General features: G+C 35.8%; 1 protein-coding gene across 2 annotated transcripts in view; it reads right to left on the reverse strand.

The window, feature by feature from the left end:
- Nucleotides 1-27387, reverse strand: part of USO1 (USO1 vesicle transport factor) — a 78259-nt gene that overhangs the window by 23580 nt on the left and 27292 nt on the right. For both annotated transcript variants that reach the window (XM_081101015.1, XM_081101014.1), the window contains exons 5-11: nt 22095-22195; nt 21616-21718; nt 21397-21452; nt 19489-19609; nt 8381-8559; nt 4322-4462; nt 282-370 (exon numbers count right to left, since the gene is read on the reverse strand). In XM_081101015.1, coding sequence (XP_080957141.1) covers nt 282-370; nt 4322-4462; nt 8381-8559; nt 19489-19609; nt 21397-21452; nt 21616-21718; nt 22095-22195 — 790 coding nt within the window. The remainder of the gene's footprint in view (nt 1-281; nt 371-4321; nt 4463-8380; nt 8560-19488; nt 19610-21396; nt 21453-21615; nt 21719-22094; nt 22196-27387) is intronic.

Here is a 27387-nt window from a genome sequence, read left to right on the forward strand (position 1 = left end):
TCCATTTCACAGAAAGGATAACTGCAGCTCAGAGAAGCGAAATGATTTACTTGCTAAAGGCACACAGCTAGAAAGTGGAAGAGGTGATACCTGAGCCCAAATGGTACCAAAGACTACTAACTCTTTTAAAATAACAACATCTTTATCTTGTCAGATAATTTCTAGTTTCAAAACACACAAACTGAACTTCTTAAAAGAATAAGGTGTGCATATGAGACATACTAAAATCCCAAAGTGAGTTTTTACTTCATAGCAGATTCTCAATATTTCCCTTTTCCTACCTTGGTGGGTTTGAAGGTGCATTTACAGAAGCAAAGTAGTCTTGGTTTACTTGACAGCCTCGAATAACTTCTGATACAGTGTTAATGGTCTATTAAAGGGGGAAAATAATTTAGAGAAAGCAAGTTAAGGAAGGAAACCTGTTTCAAGTGAAGAAAACTGTTATAGCTCTGCTTTTTGCTTTTCAAAGCCAAAATTCAGACACCAAATTAATTAGTGACAGCATATAATCTTGTGATACTTCCTTGAGGTAACATTTAAAAAATTAAGTGTAGGCCTCCAATTAAAAGTAATACTTGACCACACACATTTAAAATCTCAAAAAACTAAAATTAATAATATCATTTAAGAGCTAGAATCTATTTCTACAAAACAAGAAGGGAATGCTTTAATATAATATTAGAGAACAAATTTAAAATGTAACAAATTAAAGATTCAATTTAAGAATGAAGTTGAGCCATGGCCTGTGTGGGTAAATGGTTAGAATGTTGGCCCACACACCAAAGGGTCTCAGATTTGATTCTGGTCAAGGGCACACACCTGGGTTGCAGGTTTAATACCCACCCACGGTAGGGGGATGTGTGGGAGGCAACCAATCGATGTGTCTCTCTCACATTGATGTTTTCCTCTCTCTTCCCATTCCTCTCCCTCCTTCCCACTCTCTCTATAAATCAATGGAAAAAATATCTTTGGGTGAAGATACACATACACACACAGAAAAAGAATGAAGTTGAAAAAACCTCCAAGAAAATAGAATTAAAAAACAAAAGTAGGTCCAGGAAGCCCAGCAATCTATTAATAGAGTTGGAAAAACAGAAAAGGAATATTATCATGGAATACAAAAAACACCCTCAGAACTGAAGGACATTTGTCTCTGGCTTGAAAGGGCCCAGTGAGTGTTCTTTCAAATAAATGGAGGAAAAAAAGTTCTGCAGTATAGCACATCATCAGTAAATTTCAGAAAACCAGAAATAAAGATTCCAAGTTTTAGAGAGAAAAAAGCAGATTCTATAAAAAGGATTAAGATTCAAGATGGGAGATACGGAACAGACATCACCCAGAATCACAGGAAGGCTGGCTGAGGGGAAATTCTACAAATTGAAGGAAAGAGAAAAGCATACTGAGACTCAGAAGAGGAGCGGTGCTGAAGTAAAATACTAAGGTGTGGAGGTGCGCGCGGAGCAGGCTGGCGGCTGAGGGCGCGGTTGTCTGTTTCAATCGGGAGGGAGTCTCAGGCTCTGAGCTCCAGTTCTGGGCAAGTCTCTGGGGACCCAGACTCATACGGGAGAAGTGGGACTGTCTGGCATCAGTCAGAACTCGAGGGCAGCTTTCTCTCCGAGGTTTGTAGCAGTTGCTGGGACACTGAGAGGCAGAGCCGCTGGGGATGGGACTGAGAGCAGCCATAACTGCTCGCTCGGCCCGCCCTGTTGATCCCCTGGGACCCGCCCCGCCCAAGCCATGCACAGAGGCATTTGCGGGATAGCCTCAGGCAAAGGCTAGATTAGCACCTCCCTAGAGGACAGAAGTTCTCCCACTGCAGACACAGCTGATTCTCACAGCCAGTTGGCCTGGAGGTCAAATCCCCCCCAGTATTACCTACAACAATCAAGGCTTAACTACAACAAGACTGCGCACAAAGACCACAAGGAGGTGCACCAAGAAAGCATAAAAAATGCGGAGACAAAGAAACAGGACACAAATGACAGAAATGGAGGATATAGAGTTCAAAACCACGCTTTTAAGGTCTCTCAAGAACTGTCTAGAAGCCACCGATAAATTTAGTAAGGCCCTTGTACAGACTGGTGAGACCACTGATAAATATACTGAGATCCTCAAGAAATCTAATGAGACCCTCAATGTTGTGATAAAGAACCAACTAGAAATTAAGCATACACTGACTGAAATAAAGAATATTATACAGACTCCCAACAGCAGACCAGAGGAGCACAAGAATCAAGTCAAAGATTTGAAATGTGAAGAAGCAAAAAACACCCAACCAGAAAAGCAAAATGAAAAAAGAATCCGAAAATACGAAGATAGCGTAAGGAGCCTCTGGGACAGCTTCAAGCGTACCAACATCAGAATTATAGGGGTACCAGAAGATGAGAGAGACCAAGATATTGAAAATCTATTTGAAGAAATAATGACAGAAAACTTCCCCCACGTGGTGAAAGAAATAGACTTACAAGTCCAGGAAGCGCAGAGAACCCCAAACAAAAGGAATCCAAAGAGGACCACACCAAGACACATCATAATTAAAATGCCAAGAGCAAAAGACAAAGAGAGAATCTTAAAAGCAGCAAGAGAAAGAAACTCAGTTACCTACAAGGGGATACCCATACGACAGTCAGCTGATTTCTTAACAGAAACTTTGCAGGCCAGAAGAGAGTGGCAAGAAATATCCAAAGTGATGAATACCAAGAACCTACAACCAAGATTACTTTATCCAGCAAAGCTATCATTCAGAATTGAAGGTCAGATAAAGAGCTTCACAGATAAGGAAAAGCTAAAGGAGTTCATCACCACCAAACCAGTATTATATGAAATGCTGAAAGGTATCCTTTAAGAAGAGGAAGAAGAAGAAAAAGGTAAAGATACTAATTATGAACAACAAATATGCATCTATCAACAAGTGAATCTAAGAATCAAGTGAATAAATAATCTGATGAACAGAATGAACTGTTGATTATAATAGAATCAGGGACATAGAAAGGGAATGGACTGACTATTCTTGGGGGGGGGGGTAAGGGGTGTGGGAGATGCAGGAAGAGAGTGGACAAAAATCGTGCACCTATGGATGAGGACAGTGGGTGGGGAGTGAGGGCGGAGAGTGGGGTGGGAACTGGGAGGAGGGGAGTTATGGGGGGGAAAAAGAGGAACAAATGTAATAATCTGAACAATAAAGATTTAATTAAAAAAAAAAAGAAAGATTCAAGATGGCTTCAGCAACACTGAAATAATGTTCTGAAAGCTGAGTGTAAGTAATTTCCAACTCTGAATTCTATCCCTTGCCAAACTTCAAATTAACTCTGAAGGAATAACAAAACTAAAAACATATTCTCTTGCCATTTACCCCTTTTCAAGAAGTTAACTAAAATAAGATAATGAAATGGGGGGTCAGGGGAAGACATGGAATCTATAACTAAGGAATCCAAGTCAAGAGAGAGGTGAAAGTAAGTCCTAGAAGGAATGGTGAATGAAAGTCCAGGACAAGAGTCGTGTAGCAGAAAGAGAGAATAACCAGTCTGTATTGGAGCAGGATGATGAAAGGTTTCCAGAAAATAAAACGCAAAAAAGAACACTATTATAAGACAGACAAGAACAAGGTGTGTTTTAAAAAAGGACAAAGGGCCCTCTTTGGCTTAGCAGGGAACAGTATAAATATTGTTGTAAAACTATTAAGCCCTGATTATTGATTTAAAAATAAGTTACTGGGGTGACAAGGGAAGTAAAGTAGGAGGGCTATACAGGGGGTTAGTGCGACTTATCGTAGGGAGGAGAGAGGTTGAAGACAGCTGTTTTTGTTATAAAACTTTTATTATTATCTGTTCTTTTAATGTGCATGTGTTGAGAAAAATAAAAAGATAACTTAAATAAACTAAACCATTATTTTCTTCAAATTAACGTTTTTCTTAAAAGATGGGAAACAGAAAATGCCATATGTCAGGAAAGAATTTACTATTTTATAAATAAGCAAGACTACTTAAGACTCAAGTCTTACTTGACTAAAACTAAAGTCATATTGTTCTCAAAATTACAAACATAAATCATGCTGTTCATGCCTGTTGAACACAATGAAATTATTGAGAACTCGTCTATGCTTTATAACTAGTTATATATTATTAAACTTGAGGAATGAGTCCACCTTTTGGAATTGATACTGTCATCATTATGCTAATTATATTTTAGTAGGATCAATAAGGACTTTAACACATAAAAATAGTTAACTATTGCTGTTTTTCCTATAGCTGATATTTAATTCTTTCTGATAATTCTTAGGATTTCAACTCCACAGAGCAGTCTCTGCCTTCATTCAGTTTACCTCAGTCAGGATATCAGCAGGAATTCCAGTAGCCATTAGGATAGTGCAAAGCTGCTGCAATAAGCCACACTGGAACATGGCTTTCTGGCAGCTACTGGTAGCACCAGGAGGGTTGGTGGGAGATACCAGGACACGAATAAGCTGCAAAAGAAAGAGAAAACAAAATCTGTCTTTTAAAAAAGTCTTGAAGCAAATTTAATTTATAGCAACAACAAAAACATCTAGGTGAAGAATGCCCTCACCTGCTTAGCCAGATCTGGGTGCTCTTCCCTTTATGCTATCATGACAATAGTTCTGTTATACTACATCTCAGTGGTTCTCAACCTAGGCTGCACATTAGAATCACCTGGGAATCTTTTTAAAATCCTGATTTCTGGGCCTCATCCTCTGGAAATTCTGTTTCTTTGTTACTAACGTTGTGGCCCCACCCCATAACAAAGAAACAGAATTCCCGGAAGATGAGGCCCAGAAATCAGGATTTTAAAAAGATTCCCGGGTGATTCTAACGTGCAGCCAAGGTTGAGAACCACTGCTATATATTAATCCTAAGTTTATCTCCTTCAGTGATTATGAACTCCCAGAGAATAGAAACTACCTTGGTCAATTTTGTATCCCAAACAAGCACAGTACTTGTAACATAGTCCATACTCAATAAGTGAATGAATAAATGAATAAGTAACAGGGTGGTATTTTATCAAAGTAAGATTTCTTATTGAAGTAAGGATGAACACCTAATTATAGAGCAGGTCTGAAAACAGAATGGGTGGAGGTGTTCAAATTCCTCCTAAACTGGAAATATTTAAAGAGGATAAACTAACAACTGGAGACGTGGTAGAAGATTCATGCATTAGGCAAGGGGTTGGCTCTACTGCCTGCTAATGCTAATTAAGTCCCTAATTTGGATCCTATGATTAGATTAGTCTGAACTTAAATATGAAATTTAAGAAACATGAAAAGTCATCCCAAACAAGTGTTCAGCACGGTTACATCTTCAAAATAATTTTATATATACCTTGCATTTTAAAACTAGAGTAATATTTATATATGTGTATAAAAATCTTGTATATCAAAATCTAATGGGACATTTATGATAATACTTTATTAAGAGGATTAACTAATAGTTTGATGACACCAGAGAGAGGCTTTAGGATTTCACATTGGTTCTTCTCCTTGGACCTCTCTAGTTAGATTTTACTTTTTAAAAGGAAAGGATGCTTAAAAATTTTTTGTTGTTGTTGTTGTTTTTAAAATTTATTCTCCTCCTATCCCTACTTAAAATTTTTTTAAGCAACTATCAAGCTATTTGTCATTTCTCCCACAAATATTTCTATAAGTATCTGTGTTTAGAAAACAGTCACCAAGCCATTATTACACACATCAAAATAATAATTTCTTTTTTTTTTTTAATATATTTTATTGATTTTTTACAGAGAGGAAGGGAGAGAGATAGAGAGTTAGAAACATCGATGAGAGAGAAACATCGATCAGCTGCCTCCTGCACATCTCCTACTGGGGATGTGCCCGCAACCCAGGTACATGCCCTTGACCGGAATCGAACCTGGGACCTTTCAGTCCGCAGGCAGACGCTCTATCCACTGAGCCAAACCGGCTCGGCAAAATAATAATTTCTTAATATGATCTAATAGCAGTTAGATATTTTTACTGATGAAGGAAATACAGAAAAAATAATTATCAATTTCTTGATGAAAGAAAAGTAGAAAGAATGGTTGAAAAAAGAGTGAGTCCTTATTATAAGGATAAGAAAGCAGATTTTGACTCATTATATAGATTAAGTTTTTAATAATTTAAACTACCAAACATTGAAAAAGATTCTCTCACAAGATAATGAGCTTTCTGGGAGGCAGAACTAGACATTAAACTATCATTCAAAAAAGATTAAATGTTTTATGACCAACAAAACTTTTCAAAAAGATTCTTCCCCCCAAATTCAATCTGCAAATATTGGAATGGAATATCCTCAAGCAGATCAATTTCAACTTTTCGTGGCTTGGAATTTAAACGAGATTATAATTGTAATGATGAATAATTCTAGTTAGGGTGTACCCATCCAAAAAAGGATTATCATCATCATTTATGACGCCTTTTCATGTGCTTGAAATACAAACAACCCTGAATATAGCTATAAAGAAAGAGCATTCAACAGACTGAAAAGCAGAAAATAACCTGTGGCCTATGAAGTCATGAATGCTCCAACTACTCAATCTTTGAGGTGAAGAATATATAAATTAAACTCAGTTTTACTTTGACATTTATGTTCTTCAAGATTAGTATCTAGTTAGTTTACTTACTTTTTAAAAGGAAAGGATGCTTAACCAACTTACTATCTAACTAGAATAAAAACAGTATTTTTCTATTTTTTAAAAATCCTTACCTGAAAATGTTTTATTGATTTTTTTAGAGAAAGGAAGGGGGGGAGAGGGAGAGGAAAAGGGGGTGGGAGGGTGGGAGGGAGAGAGAGAGGGAGAGATTGAAACATCGATGACAGAGAGAGAAACAGCGATCAGTTGCCTCTTGCATGCACCTCAACCAGGGATCAAACTCGCAACCTAGGTATGTGCCCGGGAACTGAACCTGCAACCTTTTGGTATACAGGACAACACTCCAACCAACTGAGCCACATAGACCAGGTTCTGTTCTTCTGTTTACATGTAACACTCTATTCCAAAATTTCTGGGGGTTAAATGAGTACTTTACTTTTTAAACAGTGACACTGTCTTCAAGAAGAATTCTTTACATAGTATCCTACATATAAAACATGAATAGGCTCCTCAAGCAATTTAAATTTTCACTGTTTGATAGGAAACATGTAAGTTTTTGTACATCATCAGATCCCTTCACTCTCTCTAATCACATTTTGTAAATTACTTTTCTAGAGGAATTTCCTTTATTAAGAAAGCTGTGTTGAGCAAAGGTATCAAGCTTACCACTTGAAATGGTGTTCTAAAAAACATAAACTAATGAAGTCTTGAAATGTGCAATACTGACATGTGAAAATAGAAATAATGAAGTTGGGAGTATAAATAGAAAGATTCTGCCCATGTTCTTCTGTAAAATATTTTCCTAACAAGGTTTACGCATATTCTGAATAGGGTAACTATATAATTTATTACCCAAATAGGGACACTTGAAGCAAAAGATGACACTTAGTAATTACATAACTAATACTGTTGTGGCAAACTGGGATATATGGTGACCCTAATTATCAATCAAACCTATGTAAGCAACTCCAGGACATGCAACAATATTAAGATTCTAATTACTAGAGAAATTAATAATCTAGTTTTGTGGAACACAACTTCAGAGATGCAGGCACAATTCTGAGACATTCAAAGACCCGTAAGATTCATCAGAGTAGTTAGGAGGTGGTCTAAAATTAAGTGTTTGGAATAGGGGAATTCAATAAAGGAGTAAATAAATGCTTCAAAGAACTTCATAATTTTCTCTGATGCAGAAATAATTTGGGATCCTACTGTCCTCACTTTCACTATCACAATAAAGCTTAAATAAAATTAGAGGTGATTTGTCAATTTAATTTGTATTGGACTTAAAACTCAGACTATCAATCTTTGAGGATAGAAACATTATAATTCATTTACTAGCACTCAGTGCCTGGCCCTCAGTAAATGTTTTCTGAATGAATTTATTTGTTGAACTTAATATTCTAAATATTAAAATTTATATCAAAGCCTTCATTAAAAAAAGCACATTTAAAAAATTCCAAGTCAACACCGTAATTGATTATCTCCTGTTGTAAAACTCATCAGAAACTATACGTTTGGTTCTGCTTTAAAATAATCCTGTAGGTAAGGGAGGGGAATTAAAAAATGAAACAAAATTGCCAGATGTAATAATTATTAAAGCTGAATGATAGGGGTATGTGTAGAGGGGTGAAGGGGACCAATTTCCATATTATAAGGAAATTTTTTAAGAAGCCAACCTGGAATCTACTGAACACCCTGGTTTTATTAAACATGAGTTTATTTTCTTTGAAAGTATCAGTCAAAATTCTTATCACATTTATGTCTAAGTTCAATATACCTGTAGCATCAGGTGCAGATTTGTTACTTTCTGTGCAGACCAGCCAGAATTTTCATCTCCAACTTCAAACCAAGGTTTCATACGTTGAATATATGAGCCTTCTTTAAAAAAATTTTGATTGGAATTGTTGTTTTTTAACAAGTTTTGGAGCAAAATCAGACAATCTTCCACTACTATACCTGAGGAAAGAATGTAATATGGAAGTGTTAAGGCTGATAAAACCTCAAGGAAAATTCAATCTCTAATCATTAAAAAAAGAGAGAGGGAGAAATCTCCATACTCAACATCTGTTCAGTACGGCAAGGCAGAGAGCTGTTCTGACTCCTGACCACAATCTGTGTGCTCTTTCTCAGGTCCTCTAATGATCTCTTTGACTTCTATGTTCAACTATGTACATATGTGTTACCTCAGTAATTCAGGTATTTTCTTCAAATCCCAGGTTAAATATAATTTCTTCAGGAATAATCACCAAGACCCAGTGACTAACTTAGCTAGCATCACTAGCTACATGCTTTCACAGTAGCCTGTTCCTTTTATTTTGCTGTAGTATCTGTCCTCTCCAATAGATTATAATTCATGAAGACAGGAATCTGTGAATGCCGTACTAGGATACAGTGACCTACTTAGTTTCCGCTGCAGAGACAAGACATCATGTATATACATAATAGGTCACTATTAAATATTTGCTGAATGAATTAATCATATCTTAATTTCTAAGAACCATTAGACATTGTTGCCCCTCTGTCTCTTCCCTGAAACTTCCTCTTCCCTCGGTTCCTAAAACACTTGCTCTTTCCTGGTTTTCCTTAGGGATCTTTGGCCACTCCTCTGGCTTCCTTCCTATCATTCATGGTTGTGTTCTGCATTTTTTCTTCTTTGTTTACAAAATATACTCTCCAGAGTAGTTTCATCCACACAACAGGTTACACTTTTATCATAGCTGAAGCTCTCCAACTACAGATTCCACTTTATCAAGTGCCAGTTTAACTAATGATCTCTGTTTCTCTCAATGAAGCATATGCATGATGCTGGACGCTCACAGCTAGCAGGTTCCTTTGTGCAGTACACCTCCACTTCTGCTCTTAGTAGCTAAGCTTTATGTCTATAATAATCAATTTTTAAACATTAATATACTTTATTTCTCTCCCTTCGCTTCTCCTACTATCATCATTTAGCATTAGTGTGACACATTTGTTGTGACTCATGAACAAATACTGATACATTATTCAAGTCCATAGTTTACATTAGGATTCACTCTTTGTGTTGTACAGTTTTATGGGTTGACATATAAACAATGTCATGTATCTGCCATTACAGTATCATACAGAATAGTTTCATACTTTAAAATCCTGTGTTATACCTATTCATTCCTCTTTCCCCCAAATCCCTGGCAACGGTCTCTATATAGTTTTGTCTTTTACAGATGTCAGTTGGTTAGGTCATAGAAACTGTGAACTTTCAGATGGGCTTATTTAACTTAGCAATATGCATTTAAGGTTCCTCCATGTCTTTTCATGGTTTGCTAACTTTTTATTGTGAAGGACATTTTGCTTGCTTTCAAGTTTTGGCAACTGTGAAGAAAGTTGCTATAGACGTTCATGCGCAGGATTTTGTGTGGATATAAGTATCAAGGAGAGTGACTGTTGGATTGAGTGATAAAGTATGTTTAGCTTGGTAAGAAACGGCCAAAATGTACTCCAAAGTGGTTGTATCAATTTGCATTCCCACTAGCAATGAATGAGAGTTTCTATAGTACTACATCCTTGCCTGCTTTTGGTATTGTCAGTGTTCTAGATTTTCGCCATTTTAATAGCATGTAGTGATAGCTCATTATTTTAATTTGCATTTTCCTAATGACATATAATTTTGAGCATCTCTTCATGTGCTATTTGCCATCTATATCTCTTCTTTGGTAATGTGTTTGTTCACTTTTGTCCGTTTTATAATTGGGCTGTTTGTTTATTGTTGAATTTCAAGAGTCCACTGTATAATTTGGATACAAGTCCTTTTTCAGATATGTATTATTTTCTTCCAGTCTGTGGCCTATCTTTTCATCTTCTATTTTAAATTTTATTTATATCATTTTTAATTTATCATTATAGTTGACATACAATATTATATTAGTTTCAGGTGTATACCCCAGTGATTAGACATTACATAACTTACTTAGTGATCATCCCAATAAATCTCCCACCCATCTGACATCATATATAGTTATTAGAATATTACTGACTATATTCCTTATGCTATACTTTATATCCCCATGACTATTCTGTAACAACCAATTTGTACTTCTAAATTCCTTCACCTTCTTCACCATCCCCCAGCCCTTCTCCCATCTAGCAACCATCAAAATCTTTGAGTCTGTTTCTGTTCTGCTTGTTTAGTTTTTTAGATTCAATTATTGATAGATACATATTTATTGCCATTTTACTGTTCATATTTTTTATCTTTTTTCCCCTTTATTTTTCTTAAAGAAGACCTTTTAACATTTCATGTAATACTGGTTTGGTGGTAATAAATTTCTTTAGCTTTTTCTTATGTGGGAAGCTCTTTATATGTCTTTTGAATCTAAATGATAGCTTTCTGGGTAATCCTGATTGTAGGTCCTTGCTTTTTATCACTTTGAATATTTCTTGCCAATCCCTACTGGCCTGCAAAGTTTCTGTTGAGAAATCAGCTGACACTGGGAGCTCCCTTGTTGGTAACTAATTGCTTTTTTCTTGCTGCTTTTAAGATTCTCTCTTTGTCTTTAACCTTTCGCATTTTAATTATTATGTGTCTTGGTGTGGGCCTCCCTCAGCTCATCTTGTTTGAAACTCTCTGTGCTTCCTGGATTCATATGTCTATTTCTTTCACCAGGTTAGGGAAGTTTTCTGTCATTCTTTTATCAAATAGGTTTTCAATTTCTTGCTCTCTTTCTGGCACCCCCATGATGTGAACGTTGGTACACTTGAAGTTGTCCTAGAGGCTCCTTACACTACCTTCATTTTTTTTTTATTCATTTTTCTTTTTGTTGTTCTGATTGGGTGCTTTTGTACTTCCTTATATTCCAAATCACTAATTTGATTCTCAGCTTCATCTACTCTACTGTTGATTCCCTGTAAATTATTCTTCATTTCAGTTAGTGACTGGTCTTTTTTTATGGTATTGAAGTTCTCACTAAGTTCACTGAGAATCCTTATAACCAATGTTTTGAATTCTGCATTTTTATTACTTATCTCCATTTTGTTTAGAATTTTGTTCTGTTCTTTCATTTGAAACATGTTTCTTTGTCCCCTCATTTGGCAGCCTTCCTGTGTTTGTTTCTATGTATTAGGTAGAGCTGCTGCATCTCCCAGGCTTGGTAGAGTGGCCTAATGTAGTAGGTATCTTGTCGGGTTCACCTGAGTTGGGCACTCCATGTATGCCCCTATGTGGGCTATGTATGCCCTCCTGCTGTGGTTGAGCCTTGATTGCTGTTGGCATATCAGTGGACAGGGTTTACCCCCAGGTTGATTGGCTGCAAGGACTGGCTATGACCACGGACCACCACAGAGGATCATCTGTGCAGGAGCCCACCCCAACAGAGCAGAACTTACATCAGTGGGGCTATGGTGCCCACTTGAATCCACCCTGTGTCACTTGTGAAAGTGACTGAGTGATGCTTTGATGTAGTTTGAGGCTGTCCACTGGTTGCTGGCTCTGGGGCCTCCTAGGAGGTGCAGGCAAAGGTGAGCCACCATGTGTGTTCTGCCTGGGGCCACCCAACATGAACTACAAAACGATCTGCAGATGGCTGTTACTTGTGTTGGGCTTAGAGGTGCCCAGGTAAGACTAACTGTGAACCAAAGCCGGATACTGCTAGTGCCACGCCTGGGGACAACTTAGCAAAAGGTACAGGGCACACCAAGGCCAGATGTGGCTTGAGAGATTTTAGAAAAGTCTAAAAAAGTGTCAGCAAAGATAGGTCATTATATAGAAAAGCCACATGGGTGGGATGGGATTTCAGGGAATCAACAGGGCATGGCAAACAGTGTGAGCCAGGTTGACAGAGACTCATATATGTTGCCCTTCTGCCAGCTTTGTTGGTAGAGGGCTCAAAAAACAAACAAACAAAAAACCCCAAAAAGGCCTCTGCCAGCATTTTTCTCTGGGAAAAAGCTGACCCTGCAGCTCTTGCCCTGATGCCAAATACTTCAGTTCCTCCTTGTATGTCCCTGGTGCCTTTTGAGCTGCTATCTCAGTGCTGGAACTCTGAAAGAGTAAGTCAGAATAAGGCTGTGTGCAGGCCCTTTAAGAGGAACTGCCTGGGACTCCAGAAGCCCTCCATTTCACTCAGCCACAATGCCCTTTGGTTTTTACAGCCAAAAATTGTGGGGACTTCTCCTCCTGGCACTGGAACCCTGGGCTGGGTGGCCTGGTGTGGGGCTGGTAACCTTACTCCTCAGGGGAGGCCTCCACAGCAGAGATATTCCTCCCGATTTTTATCTACCACATGTGAGTGTGGGACCATCCTGTTCTTCAACTCCATCCCTCCTACCAATCTCAATATGGCTTTTTATTTAAATCCTTAGTTGTAGGACTTCCATTCATCTAGGTTTCAGGTGGTTCTGAATAATGCTTGTTTTGTAGTTTAGTTTTAGTTTTGATGTGGTTGTTGGAGAAGGAGGCGAGTACTGCATTTACCTACACCACCATCTTGACCAGAAGTCTCTTTTCATTTTCTTAAACAGAACGTTTTGCTGAGAAATTTTCAATTTTAGTGAAGTCCCACTTATCATTTTTCTTTCATGGATTATGCTTTTGGTATTGTATCTAAAAATAAATTTCTTTTGTTCACAAATGTATCATGCTATTTGCACTGATTATTAATTATTATGTAAACTGCCAAAACATGAGAACAGAGCTATTTTTATGAAAACTATGTTTGCATTTGGCAAAACTCAAAACTCAATAAAAGCAAGTCATTAAAAATGACTACTGTTATGCAGGGGTAATACAAGTCTAAAATAAGGAAAGTAATTGTAAAAACCCATACAGATCCTGCACTCCATTTAAGGAAACCAAAATGCAAGTCCTACATAATGTATTACAGGTGTGATGTATGCAAGAAAGATGGTGAAAAACTCCAATCAGCAGACCCATATTTAAAGAAAAAGTTCTGGCTCTAACTCAAAAGTTTAGTGTAGAAATTACATTTAAAACTTTATTATATTTAACTTAAAATGTTGAAGGTGCACACTTTAAATACTTTTAAGGAATCTCTAATTTAACCAGTCCTGATCTCTCCAGAATGAAGGCTTCCTTACCTCATGTTGCTGAACCATGTGACTGATCCTCACACCTCATGAGGAGGAACCACTATATCTGTCTCTTATGTAGGACCATAAATCTCCATTAAATAAGATCTGTCATTAGGACCATCTGAAGGCTCTGGAGGAAACAGAATATCAAAGCCCTCACTATAACTGGCAGGCCTTCCTTCCACTGTGCAAAATGAATTCTAGATCTGAGGGCCAGTACCAGTTACAAGGAGCTATTGGAACTTGTCTTAGCAACCCTTAAGACTAGGTAATTCCACCTTGCCTTAAAATCCCGTTTTCCTCAGAAAATATGCACCTCTGGTCATATATGCTCTTCCATTTTCTCATCTTAGAAATGCTTCCTCTCCCCATTTAATTTCTTTTCAAACTCTTTCATGATGCTACCTCAAACTCCAAAATACTGGTTAATAAACTTATTACACCCTCAATTATTTCATGAAATGCTTCTTTTAATGAAACTGCATTATCCTGGAATGTTCTCAAATGAGGGCAATTCATGTTCATTTCCATGTTCTTTAGAGTCAGGATGTGGAATCAATCCATACAGATTATGGATAGCACAGTGTATTTTCCAGAGATCACAGTTCCTCTACCTTGTCAAAAAAAAAACACGCACCTGTTTCCTTGAGGCTCAGGCCATCTGGCTGTACCATATCTTATAATTATGTAACAAATTCATGATCACTACTCTTTGTTCACTGAAAACATCACTGGCCTCTCACTCAAAGTCTTCTTCCTCAAAGTTTGCTGTCACTCTTGATTTCAAGTTCAGTGACAACTGATCTAATACCTAGACCTCAGTTCCTTGGTGTCATCTTAAGAGATAATTCTCTATTACTAAAACCTCCTATCTTCCTAGCTCAGGAATTCTCAACATATCTGTACTATGCCTTCCCTGAGATGTTCAATCCATTAACAAGTCTTTCTCCCTTTTTAGAAACCTCCTGTCTTTACTTCCTTCCCTATATAAATAAGATTATATAGATCTTCATTTCTTCCACTTTACAGATAATATGCTAAACTCCCTTGTCTTTTCATAGCACCTTCTTAGAAAAGGCACAAAACTGTGAAAAATCACCTGCCTGGCTTTTTTTCTACATCTTCACCTAGGTAGCTGAGTATTTGGGATGATGACAAGGGGGCCATCTACTCTTCTGTAAAATCATGGTCAACACCATTAATGAGGCCTTTATCCCTGTCTTGAAATTTCCTAATTAAAATATTCAACTAACTCTCCTATTCTCCAAAAGATAATTTTTTAATCTCCTTAATTAACTATGTCCTCTTCTTTTACTCTTTGAATATGACTCTTCCTTCAATTCAACTCCCCTTCTTCTCCTATCTTAAGTCAATTCCTTCCTCTACCCTGGATGTCATTTCTTTCTCCTCGTTGGGTATTAAGTACCACTGATTGATCATCCTCTCTCTCCTGTATCTCTCCCATCTCCCCTTACTTATGTGATTGGAGTCTCTCCCATTTTAAAAGAAAAAGCCCTCATAGATTAAAGGAGAAGAATAATCTGATAATTTTCATATATGTACAAAGAAATCATTTACTAAAATTCAAGATTCATGCATGATAAAAACACTTAGTAAAAATCAAACTTAATGGTAAAGGCATCAACATTTTTATTAAGGTCAGCAACATTTAACACTGTAAAGATTCTAATTAAATAAATAAGATGAAAAGAAAAGTGGTATAAGAATTGAAAAGGGAAAAAAAAAGATTACTCTTGTTTGTAGAAAATGTGATTATCTACACAAAAAGCCTAATAGAACTAATTGGATATAAGATCAATATACAAAATTCAAGTAGTAACCACCAATTTGAGGATGTAATAGAAAAAGATTCTGTTCATATGGTAACAAACACTGTAAGATCCCTAAGAACAAATCTACTAAAAAAGGTATAAGGTTCTTTTGCTCAAAATTATAAAACATGACTGAAAGACATAAAACCTGAATAAATTAAGAAATATACCATGGTTTATGGGTGGAAAAGTCAATACAGTAAACATGGCTATTCTCCTTAATCTGTAAAGTCAATATATTTCCAAGCAAAATTCCAGCAGGGATTTTCATAGAACTTGACTAGTAGACAAGTTGCATTCAAATAAAAGGACAAAAAAGAAAAGGCATGTTAATACAATTTTGAAAAGAGCCAAGACAGGAGACTTTTCCTCTATTCTAAAAGGTAGGAAAGTTTTAGTAATTAAGATTGTTATTTTGGTAGAGAGTTAGACAGACTATTGGAACAGAATACAGAACTCACAAACAGACCTTCATACATATGAAAATTTAATTACAAACTTCATACCATTGTTCAAATGCAAAATCCATATTAATTAAATGTAAAAGACAAAATTTTAAAGTCTTTAGTAGAAGAAAATGATGGAAAATCTCTTTACGACCTTGAGTTAGGAGACAGATATCGTTCACAAGACACAAAAACATAAACTATAAAATAGTGATTACATTAAAATTTTAAATTTTAATAGAAACACTATAAACAGACTAGAAGATGTATAATGAACAAAGGATTAGTATCCAGAATACATAAAGAATTTCCAGTAACCAACTGGAAACATGTATCAATATAAATAAATCTAAAAAAATGTTGAATAAACAGTAAGATGTAAAATTATATTTAGAATACTCCTTATCTATATACTGTATATTACAAAATAATACTATCTATTGTTTAGCTATATAATACTATATATTGCAAAATAATACTATATATTGTTTATGAATATACTAGAGGCCCGGTGCAAGGATTCGTGCACTGGTGGGGTCCCTTGGCCTGGCCTGTGGGGATCGGGCGGAAACCAGCTCTCTGGCATCCCCCAAGGAGTCATGGATTGCGAGAGGGTATAGGCCAGGCGAGGGACACCACCAGTGCATGACTGGGGCAGGGGAGGGACTGCAGGAAGGCTACAGGGCATGTCCAGTCTATCTTGCCCAGTCCCAATCGGGGCTGTCTCGCTCAGTCCTGATTGGAGCCAATCGGGGCTGGCTGGCTGGGAGGGACTGCGGGAGGGTTCCAGGGCGTGTCCAGCCTGTCTTGCCCAGTCCCAATCGGCTGGACCCCAGGAGCAAGCTAACCTACCGGTTGGAGCGTCTGCCCCCTGGTGGTTAGTGCATGTCACAGCGACTGGTCGAATGAACAGTCGTACACTCAGCATATTAGGCTTTTATATATATAGATGTGTATAAAGTGTATATATAGACTCACACAAATAAGTACTGAAAATATGAAAGCACACATAGGAAGGAAAAACAACAAAATCAGAATATTGTGATTTTAGAGAAGGAAGGTTGGGGAAAATATTAGAATGGTTATACACTTAACTATCTGTTGTGTTTTATTTATTTAAAAAAATAAATTATATATGAATGGTAAAATGTAAGCATTTAATAGAGTTAAATGGTAGGTGCTCAAGTGTTTGTTATGCTATTTCTATTGTTTTCTGTATGTTTGAAATATTTCATGTCAATAAAAAATTTAAGAACATAAAAACCATCCATTGCTCCCTTGCAGGTGAGCATTGGCCCATACACCAAAAGGCTGCCAGTTCAATTTCCGGTCAGGGCACATGCCCAGGTTGTGGGCTTGATACACAGTAGGGGGCATGCAGGAGGCAGATGAATGTTTCTATCTCACATCCATGTTTCTCTCTCTCTCCCCCTCTCCCTACCTCTCTCTCTAAAATCAAGAAAACAAATAAAAACAAAAAACACACAAACATCCGTGTCAAACCTCCAGTTCATGTTTACCTCTCTCCCGTGCCTTTTCCAAATTCCTTATATAAATTTTATTTACTATTCTACTTTCCCACTTGTAATTCACTCCCTGAGACTGCAATCTGGATTCTGAGGCAAATACTATTACACAACTGCTCTCACAAATGTCACTAATGATGTCCATGTACTAAATCCCATAGACACACTCTGCTACCCATTCCCCTGACCCACCTAAAAATGCAGTTTTCCTCTTGTCTCTCAGCCTTTTCCTTCTCAGTCTCTTTTACCAACTATTCCTTTACTATCCCTTAACTACTGGCATACCGTAGGTTCTATCCTAGCATTTCCATTCTCATTCTGCACTCATCCTAAGTGACTCATCTAATCTTTCTTGTTTATCTAATTTTATTTTATTTATCATCTACAGTCTAAAGCAGCGGTTCTCAACCTGTGGGTCGTGACCCCTTTGGCGGTTGAACGACCCTTTCACAGGGGTCGCCTAAGACCATCCTGTATATCAGATATTTACATTACGATTCATAACAGTAACAACATCACAGTTATGAAGTAGCAACGAAAATAATTTTATGGTTGGGTCACAACATGAGGAACTGTATTTAAAGGGCCAGAAGGTTGAGAACCAGTGGTAAACACTCTCAAATCTTTAGATTGGGGTAGAGGAAAAATAAACCAAAGTCAGGAGCATACACAAGGTGGGAAGGAAAACTAACAGAAAACTCTCCACCTAATAAGCTGAGAATTCAAAGGGCTTTATCTTCAGGGTGAGAGTGACCAGAAGTTAACTAGTCCTCATAGATCTTGCAGCCTCAGTTTGCATTGCCTGAGTGTTCTAGGAAATCTCACGTCTTGAATTTGGATTAATGTGATCCCCCAAGGCTTGGCAGAAACTAACATATGCTTTCTCTGAAAGAAATTTCCTTCATCCTAGGCTTTAAATTCCTATAAATAATTCTGTTAAGTACAACAACCCATAGTGAAAGATAACCATGTACTCAGAAAATATTGTACCATGCACAAGAATGAGCAGAGCAAAAGTACCAGACCCACAAAGATGGAAAATATTGAGATTATCAGACAGAGACTATGAAATAATTGTTTCTTATGTTCAAAGAAATAAAAGGTAGTTGAAAATAACTGCAGAGAAAAAGAAATTATATAAAAAAAAATCACACACATTTACCAAAGAACCAAACAGTACTTCCAGAAAAGAAACATTAAAAAGTCAATGGATTGCCCTGGCCTGGTGGCTCAGTTGGTTGGAGCATCATCCTGCACACCAAAAAGTTGTGGGTTCGATTCCTAGTCAGGGCACATACCTAGGTTGCCCAGTGAGTGTGCGAACATGAAGCAACCAATGATCTCTCACATTGGTGTCTGTCTTTCTCTCTCTCAAACCAATTTGAAAAAAAAATAAAACATATCCTTGGGTTAGGATAAAAAAACCTCATAAGAAATCAATAGATGGATGTTAACTAAACTTACTGTGGTAATCATTTCACAATATATGTAAATCAAATCATTATGCTGTACACTTTAAACTTATACAGTGCTGTATGTCAACTATATCTCAATATAATTGGAAAAAAACCCTCAATGAAATGAACACATTTATTAGCAAATTAAATATAGATGAAGAGAGAATTGTTGAAATAGAAATCAGAAGAAAAAATCCAGAATAAAGGCTGGAAAGACATAAAGATGGACAACACAGAAGAAAAAGTAAGACAATAGGTGAGAGTTAAATGACAGATGACAGAGAATTGAATCTGAGTTTAAAAAGGGGAGAAAATGTGGCAGAGTGGTATTTGAAGAGATATAGCTGAGATTTCTCCAGAAATTATGATAGACACTAATCTAGATTCCAGATGCCTAACAAATATTAGACAGAATAAAAAGAAATCTATACACAACACATCATAGTGAAAAAAAGAATATAAAGTGAGAGTCCTCATTTCTTCCTTCAAGTGTATTCTCCAGAAATTAACAGTTTAGTGAGCACAAAAGGAATCACTTAAAATAAATCTATTCATACTGTACCTCCATCACTGTTGCCCTCCTCTGTAATAATGTCCAGTAGTCTCTCAAAAGCATTTTCAAAAGCAACAATTTTCTGGATTGCGCCATTACTTCTTGTTAGTGCTTGTAGTAGTAAGACACCCTTACGGAGAAGAAAAATAATGTTTAGTGAGTACAAGTTTTATAAGACATTTTAAAATTACTCTCAAAAACCATAGAATTTTACAAGTGATAGGAATTTCACCAGTCCAATCCCTTTAATTTATAGATAAGGAAAACAAGGAGAGAGCCTAGACTTAAATCCATGTCTACCAATTCCTAATTCAGTTCTCTTTTCACTGTAAACATAAACATACAATAATTCTTGCATATTCATCAATCACTATACAACTTTCATTGTGGTGTTAAGAGTTAAGCATTATATCTGTCTCAGGAATGCCTCTGCACATGCTTCACAATAGCAATTACATTAAATTGTGAATTCAAGAATATAAATCAATGAATATCATCACACTGTAGCACAGAAAATTCAGATATTCTTACGATTCCCCCAAATTTCCAAAACTCAATTCTGGCATATCCAGATTGAGACAATTCACAGTTTTGCTTCTGATTTTTAGCTTTTCTCAGCTCCTATTATGTTGGATTTTATTTACATACTAAAGGCCTGATGCACAAAATTCGTGCAAGAGGCTAGGCCCTCGCAGCCCCAGCTTTGTCCAAATGTCGTCCAGAGGGTCGTTCTGCTGTCTGGTCTAATTAGCATATCAGCTCTTTATTATATACTATAGGATTCTGCAACCTCTTAACATTCAAGAAAAACTCACTGCTACCCATTTCTGCTTCTTTCACTATAAAACAAAGGAATAGCAAATAGGTGGTTCCAAAGTACCAAAGAGGCAAATTAGCTCTTTGCTATCAGTACTGGGCAGATAAATATTCGCATAAGACAAAAAAATGCCCATGGCCTTTTTGAGCTTGTTCTTTGAATTGTCCTGTCAAGTCTCAACATTAAGATGAGAAAGGCAAAAATGATTATTTTTATTTATTTTATTATTTTTTAAAATGATTATTTTTAGATGTGAAATTTTCCTACTAATGCTGCCAACTTGAGTTTAACTGCTAACAAAGGGAGGAAGGAATACAGTAGAAAGCATACTAAGGCTCTGAGTTTGATAAAGTGGGTTTAAAAAATGGTTGTCCTGGTTACTAGCTGTGCAACTTTAAGCAAATTACATAAATTCTGAGTATTAGTACATTTATGTGTAAAACAAGGATAATATCTTTGTTACTTTTTTTATATGCAACTTTTAATTTCCCAGTACATGTGTTTCTTTTCCCTGTTAAGAAATATATTGCTCTAATCAAACACATCCACTAAAATGTTATTAAGAATGAAAGTATCTGATCTGGTCATTTGAAAGTACGTGGGCACCAATTCCTTACTTTAAAAACTGACAACTAAAAGGTTGATTTTATTTATCTGGTCTTTCATGTATAAAATGTATTTCAGAATAAACAAAGTAGACAAGTTGATAAAGTAAAATTCTTTGTGTAAGATCACAGCTTCATAAATGTAAAATAATAAAATTATAAAAATCATCATGTTGTAGTTCTCAACAAAATAAGCTACTTAAGCAATAATCATTAATGGATAATCAGATGTAATGGATGAATTTAAGGTAAGGTTGACAGCTTTATAATAGAGTGATCTGGCTGTAACCACCTGAATCAAACCCACTGATCACTAAAAGTGAGACAGCCAAATGTTACACATTTCCCGATGTATTGTAAAATTAAGAACACTCATCAGCTAGGAAATATCCTAGCAAAAAGGGGAACTGGAACCTAATCAACAAATATTTAATTTGCAAAGCAAGAAAAAATAAAGCTGCATATTCTTAGGCTTGTTTTTCAAATTTAACTTACATCATTACGTATAACTTCCCTGGAATCCGCTAATAAGTCCATCAGTCTTGAAACACCTAGAACACACAACCATGTAAAAAAAAAAAAATACTGGCAGATCAAAAACACAAATAGTGATTCAAGTTATAAACAATTTATTAACACATCATTTCAGTCCCCCTCTTTAGGAATGATCCTGACTTTTAAATCAAAATGATTTAAAGAAGATAAGTCACTTACCCATGGGACTAACTAAAATAATTTGCTGCACCTGAGGCCCTAGGTGCTTCAAAAGAGAAGTAAGAAGCTTCACACCAGGCCATCGGACATGGAAGTCAAAGTCCTGGAAGGTAAGAATGTACAATGTTTACATTTAAAACACACACACGTGTGTGTGTTTTCAACTTAATAGTGGTGCTAAAAACCACAAACAAAATTTTTTCAAACTTTAATTTAAGAAATAAAAAAACAAAAATAGAGTTGATATAAATTGCTCAAACTTACTCACTGTTACTGACTAGATAAAACAGTGTTTTGTAAAACTGGAAATAAAGCTGAGCATTTTAACAGATTATATAGTTCTTAAAATATGCATGTGAATCTCTTGCAATGATACAGCAAATCTCACTATTTTAAAGATATATATATATAATGCTTTACCCAAAAGGGTAAAAAAGAAGCTTATTAAGATGACAAAAATGACAAGGTTCTTTATTTACCTCCAACAAAGATAACAGGAGAGTGACATTTTCTTGCTGCTTAATAAAAATTTCTGTAAACTGACTTCCCAAATCCTCACTCTGTCTTGTGGAATTTTCTTCTGTAATATTAAAAGATAAAGCACTTCAATATGATGCAGTGTTATGTTAAAGTATTCTTTTTTTTTTTGAAGGAGCTAAGCAGAAATGATAATTTCCTTGGTACAATTATGCTGAAAAACATCCTTAAATTAATTTTCAATGTCATTTAAATAAATATTTTTCTTTTTTCTTATTAGCAAATTTATTGGGGTAATATTGGTTAATAAAATTATATAAACTTCAGGTGTACAACTTTATAATACATCTGTATACTCTATTGTGTGCTCACCACCTGAAGTCAGTCTCCTTCCATCACCATGTATTTTACCCCCTTTACCCTCTTTGTCCTCCCTCTGCTTCCCTTCTGGTAACCACCATTCAGTTGTCTGTATCTATGAGTATGTTTTTTAATTTGTTTGTTTATTGCTTTTTGCTTTCTATACCATTTCTGAGTGGAATCGTATGGTTCTTGTCCTTTCCCATCTGACTTATTATACTTAGCATAATACTCTTTTTTAAAAAAATATATATATCTTTATTGATTTCAGAGAGGAAGGGAGAGGGAACGAGAGATAGGAACAACAATGATGAGAGAGAACCATTGATTGGCTGCCGCCTGCACGTCCCCTACTGGGGATCAAGCCCACAACCTAGGCATGTGCCCTTGACCAGAATCGAACCTGGGACCCTTCAGTTCGCAGGCTGACACTCTATCCACTGAGCCAAACCAACCTAGGGCCATAATACTCTTAATATCCATCCACATTGTTGCAAATGGCACTATTTCAAATTTTTATGCTTTAAATATTTAAATATGATAAATAAAAGATATTTCTCGAGGACATTTTTAGGTTAAACTTCTAATTAGGGTACAAGGAAACTTACTGGGATGATGGAAACATTCTATCTCTAATGTGATTATGGTTACACTACTGTTGTAAACATTTGCCCAAACACGCAGGACTATAAAACCCCCAAAAGTAAATTATACTGTATGTAAATTATGTCTCAAAACCTCCTGCCTTGAAAACATTATTGAATATATAGTCCTTACTGACTCTGAGTGTTACTGTGTTAAATAATTTAATTATGAAATTAACCAGTTACTTGCAGATTCCTCCATATCTTTTTAAACAAAGTTAGCAAAGTTTCATATTTGTCCTTAAAACTTCAGTCTTAAACTATTTGTTGTTTCAATGTACTTTGCCAAAAATATAAAGGATCACTAATAACTACTGAAGCACCAACTGCCAAAGCAAGCTATCATTTAAAATTTGCCTATACTATTAACACAGTTTAGAGATGGCAAATACACTGTTCCCCAGTCCCTAACCCACACCAGATGCAGCCAATTGATCACAGCATCTGCTGAGCATTAGAATCCTTGTCCGCATATTGCTCCAGGCAGTGACTATAAACCAGTGAAGCTGGCAATCAAGGTCAAACCTATCTATTATCTCTCAAACAGTTCTTTTTCAAATGTGTGATTTTAATAATAAAATACTTCAGAAATAGAAAAAAATCCAGTACATGATAAGAAAAACAAAGCAATCCAGCAGTGAGAGTGATAATCATATCTAATTTTTGTAGAGGAAAGAAAAACAATAAGAAACCACAAGTAGAGAGAAAATGTTTTCCAATATTGACTATGTATCCAAATATGCTTGGTTTATTTTTCAAAAACTTTAAGAAATATCTCTCTTACTTCTTGTATCTGTAAAAGAATTCAGTTTCTGAATCTTAAAACTTTATTACTTAAAACAAAATATACTTTAGTTTTTAAAAGAATTACTGACAGCTATGCTAAGCATAGAATGTCAGGGAACAAGGGTTTGAAAAGGGAGACAGAATAGGAGGCAAAAATGAAGGTTAAAAGGGCTTAAAACTTAGTGGTCACAATTTTATGAAAATGGAACAGCATTTGCTGACATACTTCATAGAGGAGTATGAAAAGCAAAAAGAAAGGGTTATTCCAAGGCTCTGGTTTGAGGAGTTGGAAGGATGGAGCTGCCAGTTACTGAGATGGTAACCCAGTGGGAGAAGCAATTTAAGAGTATAGAAAGAATATGAAGTTTAATTCTGGCAAGTTTGAGACACCTTATAAAAATCTGAGAGAAGATATCAAGTAAGCAGTTAGATGAATACAAGCATAAATGTGGAGAAGTTTGGGTTCTATATATACATTAAAATGGTAAATATAAATGATATTTAAAGTTACAAGACTAGATAATGGGCATCTATGTAAAACTTATAGCTAACATCACTCTTAATGGTGAAAGACTGAATGCTTTCCACTTAAGATCAGGAAAGAGCAAGAATATCCACTTTCACCACTTCCAGTCAACAATGTATTGGAATCTTAGTGCCATAGGCAAGAAAAAGAAATAAAAGGCATGCAGATTGAAAAGGAAGAAGTAAAACTCTATTTATAGATGACATGTTTGCCTACGTATAAAATCTTACGGAATATATAAAAAAGCTATTCAAACTAGTACTAGTAAATGAGTTTAGCAAAGTTGTGGGGAATGAAAGGTCAATATACAAAATTAATTGCATTTCTATATACTGGCAATGAATAATTAGAGACTGAAATTTAAAAAACAATACCACTTGAAACAGCACCAAAAATATTAAAAGACTTAGGGATATATTTGATAAAAGGTGTATTAAGACCTATACTTTGAAAACTCCGAAATGCTGCTGAGAAATATTAAAGACCTAAATAAACACATACTGTGCTTTTGTATTAGAAGATGCAATTTTGTTAAGATGTTGATTTTCCCTAATTCAACCTACAGATTCACCAGAATCCCAAAGTCAGTTTTTAAAATAGAAATTGATCAATTGATTCTAAAATTGATGTGGGACTACAAAGAACCTAAAAGGGCCAAAGTGATTTTGAAAACACACACAGAGGACTGAAAAAGTTGGAGGATTTAAGTACATGATTTCAAGATTTATTATAAAGCTACAATAATCAAGAGAGTGTCACATAGACAAAAGGACAGAAATTCAGACAAATAGAACAGAAATTCCAATAGAACAGAAAGTCCAGAAATAGATCCATTAGCTCAAAAGTGTAAAAGTAGAAATGGACTACAGATCTAACCATAAGAATTAAAACTGTAAAAAAAAATCACAGAAGAAAATCTTAGTGATTTTAGGTTTGGCAAAGATTTCATAAATAGGAAACAAAAAGTTGTTAGAAAAGAAAAAAAATTGATAAGATGGACTTAATCAAAAGTTAAAACCTGCTCTCCAAAATATAATATTAGGAAAATGAAAAGGCAAGTCACAGACAGGGAGGATATTTGTGAAAGACATATCACAAAGGACTTGTATCTAGAATATATAAAGAATTCTTAAGCTGAACTATAAGAATATAATCTAGTAAAAAAAGCAAAAGATTTGAACACTTTGCCAGAAAGAAAAATATATATAGTGGGGCCTTGACTTACGAGTGTCCCGACTAACGAGTTTTTCGAGATACGAGCAGTCTCTCGGCTGATTTTTTGCTTTGAGTTGCGAGCCAGCTTCAGATACCCCACCACTAGTTGGCACAGCGAATGTCACAGTGAACGCCACAACATCAGCCCAGTATCACGTGTCTCACTCCTTCACTTTTTGATTTGACATACGAGTAATTTGAGTTACGAGCTCCATCACTGAACGAATTAAACTCGTAAGTCAAGGCCCCACTGTAGATGGCAAATAAGCACACGAAAAGTTGCTTAATAGCATTATTCTTTATGAAAATACAAATTAAAACAACCATGAAATATTATTATTACCTATTAGAACAGCTAAAATTTAAAAAGACTGACCATTACCAAGTATTGGAGAGAACGTGGAAGAACTGGAATTCATAGATTACCAGTGAGAATGTAAAAGGGTACAACTATGTTGAAAAATGGTTTGACCTTTTCTTATACAGTTAAACATACACTTACTATTATCTCTTAGGTATTCTATTGCTAGGTATTTATTCAAAAGAAATGAAAATATATGTCCATGTAAAGACTTGTACATGATATTTATAGAAGCTTTATTTGGAACTGCCAAAAACTGAAAACAATCCAAATGCCCACCAAACAGGGAATGGATTAACAAATCACTATATTTGCACCAACTATTATTTTTAAAAAATTTATTTTATTGATTTTTTACAGAGAGGAAGGGAGAGGAACAGAGTTGGAAACATTGATGAAAGAGAAACATCAATCAGCTGCCCCCTGCACACCCCGCACTGGGGATTAACGGCAACCAAGGCACACGCCCCTGACCGGAATCGAACCTGGGACCCCTCAGCCTGCAGGCCGATGCTCTATCCACTGAGCCAAACTAGTCAGGGCACGCACTTACTATTATTTATGTAAATTTTGTGATGCTTCAGAGGGTAATATAGTATGTTTTGTTTATTTAACATATTTAACTATGGACCCCTTTTAATACAAAGTATTCTGAGACATATCTACACTTTAAGGAATGTAAGTTTAACCAAGGAAAAAGTTTAATTCGTATTTGCAATGAATATAAGCTAATGACTTAGCAAGAAGTGGAGTTAACATATTTGATTTATTTTGTAGCTTTAATGTATAAAATACTGTAGCTTAACAATATATAATTAAGAGCAGTTTGGAAATGAACTAGTAAAATATGATCCTGTTCCAAGGATCTATGGTTCCTTCTGGCTTAATACTGTCAATTTGAAAAAGCTGTTAGTGAAATGAACTTTACTTCCTTTAAGTATAAGACAGCACTTCTGGCCCAGCTGGTGTAGCTCAGTGGTTAAGCATCGATCTATGAACCAGGAGGTCACGGTTCAATTCCTGGTCAGGACACATGCACAGGTTGTGGGCTCAATTCTCAGTAGGGGGCATGCAGGAGGCAGCTGATCAATGATCAATGATTTTCATCACTGATGTTTCTATCTCTCCCTCTCCCTTCCTTTCTGAAATCAATAAGAATATATATATATTCTAGAATATAAACTAGCTAAGCAATTAAAGTAACATACAAACTATTTTGGTGTAGCAGTAACTTAAGCTAAAATGACTATGTTAATTATACCTAAAAGTTGTAAATCAAAATTAGACCTATGAAAAAGTATATCTGTTTTACATGTAACCTCTGATATGAGACAAGCATCCTCTCTCATTAAATATACTCTAGTTTTAAAACTCCTAGAGCTAAGTCTATTTTTATATCTTGT

Source organism: Myotis nattereri (assembly GCF_964212035.1).
Source record: "Myotis nattereri genome assembly, chromosome: 1".
Classification (NCBI taxonomy): domain Eukaryota; kingdom Metazoa; phylum Chordata; class Mammalia; order Chiroptera; family Vespertilionidae; genus Myotis; species Myotis nattereri.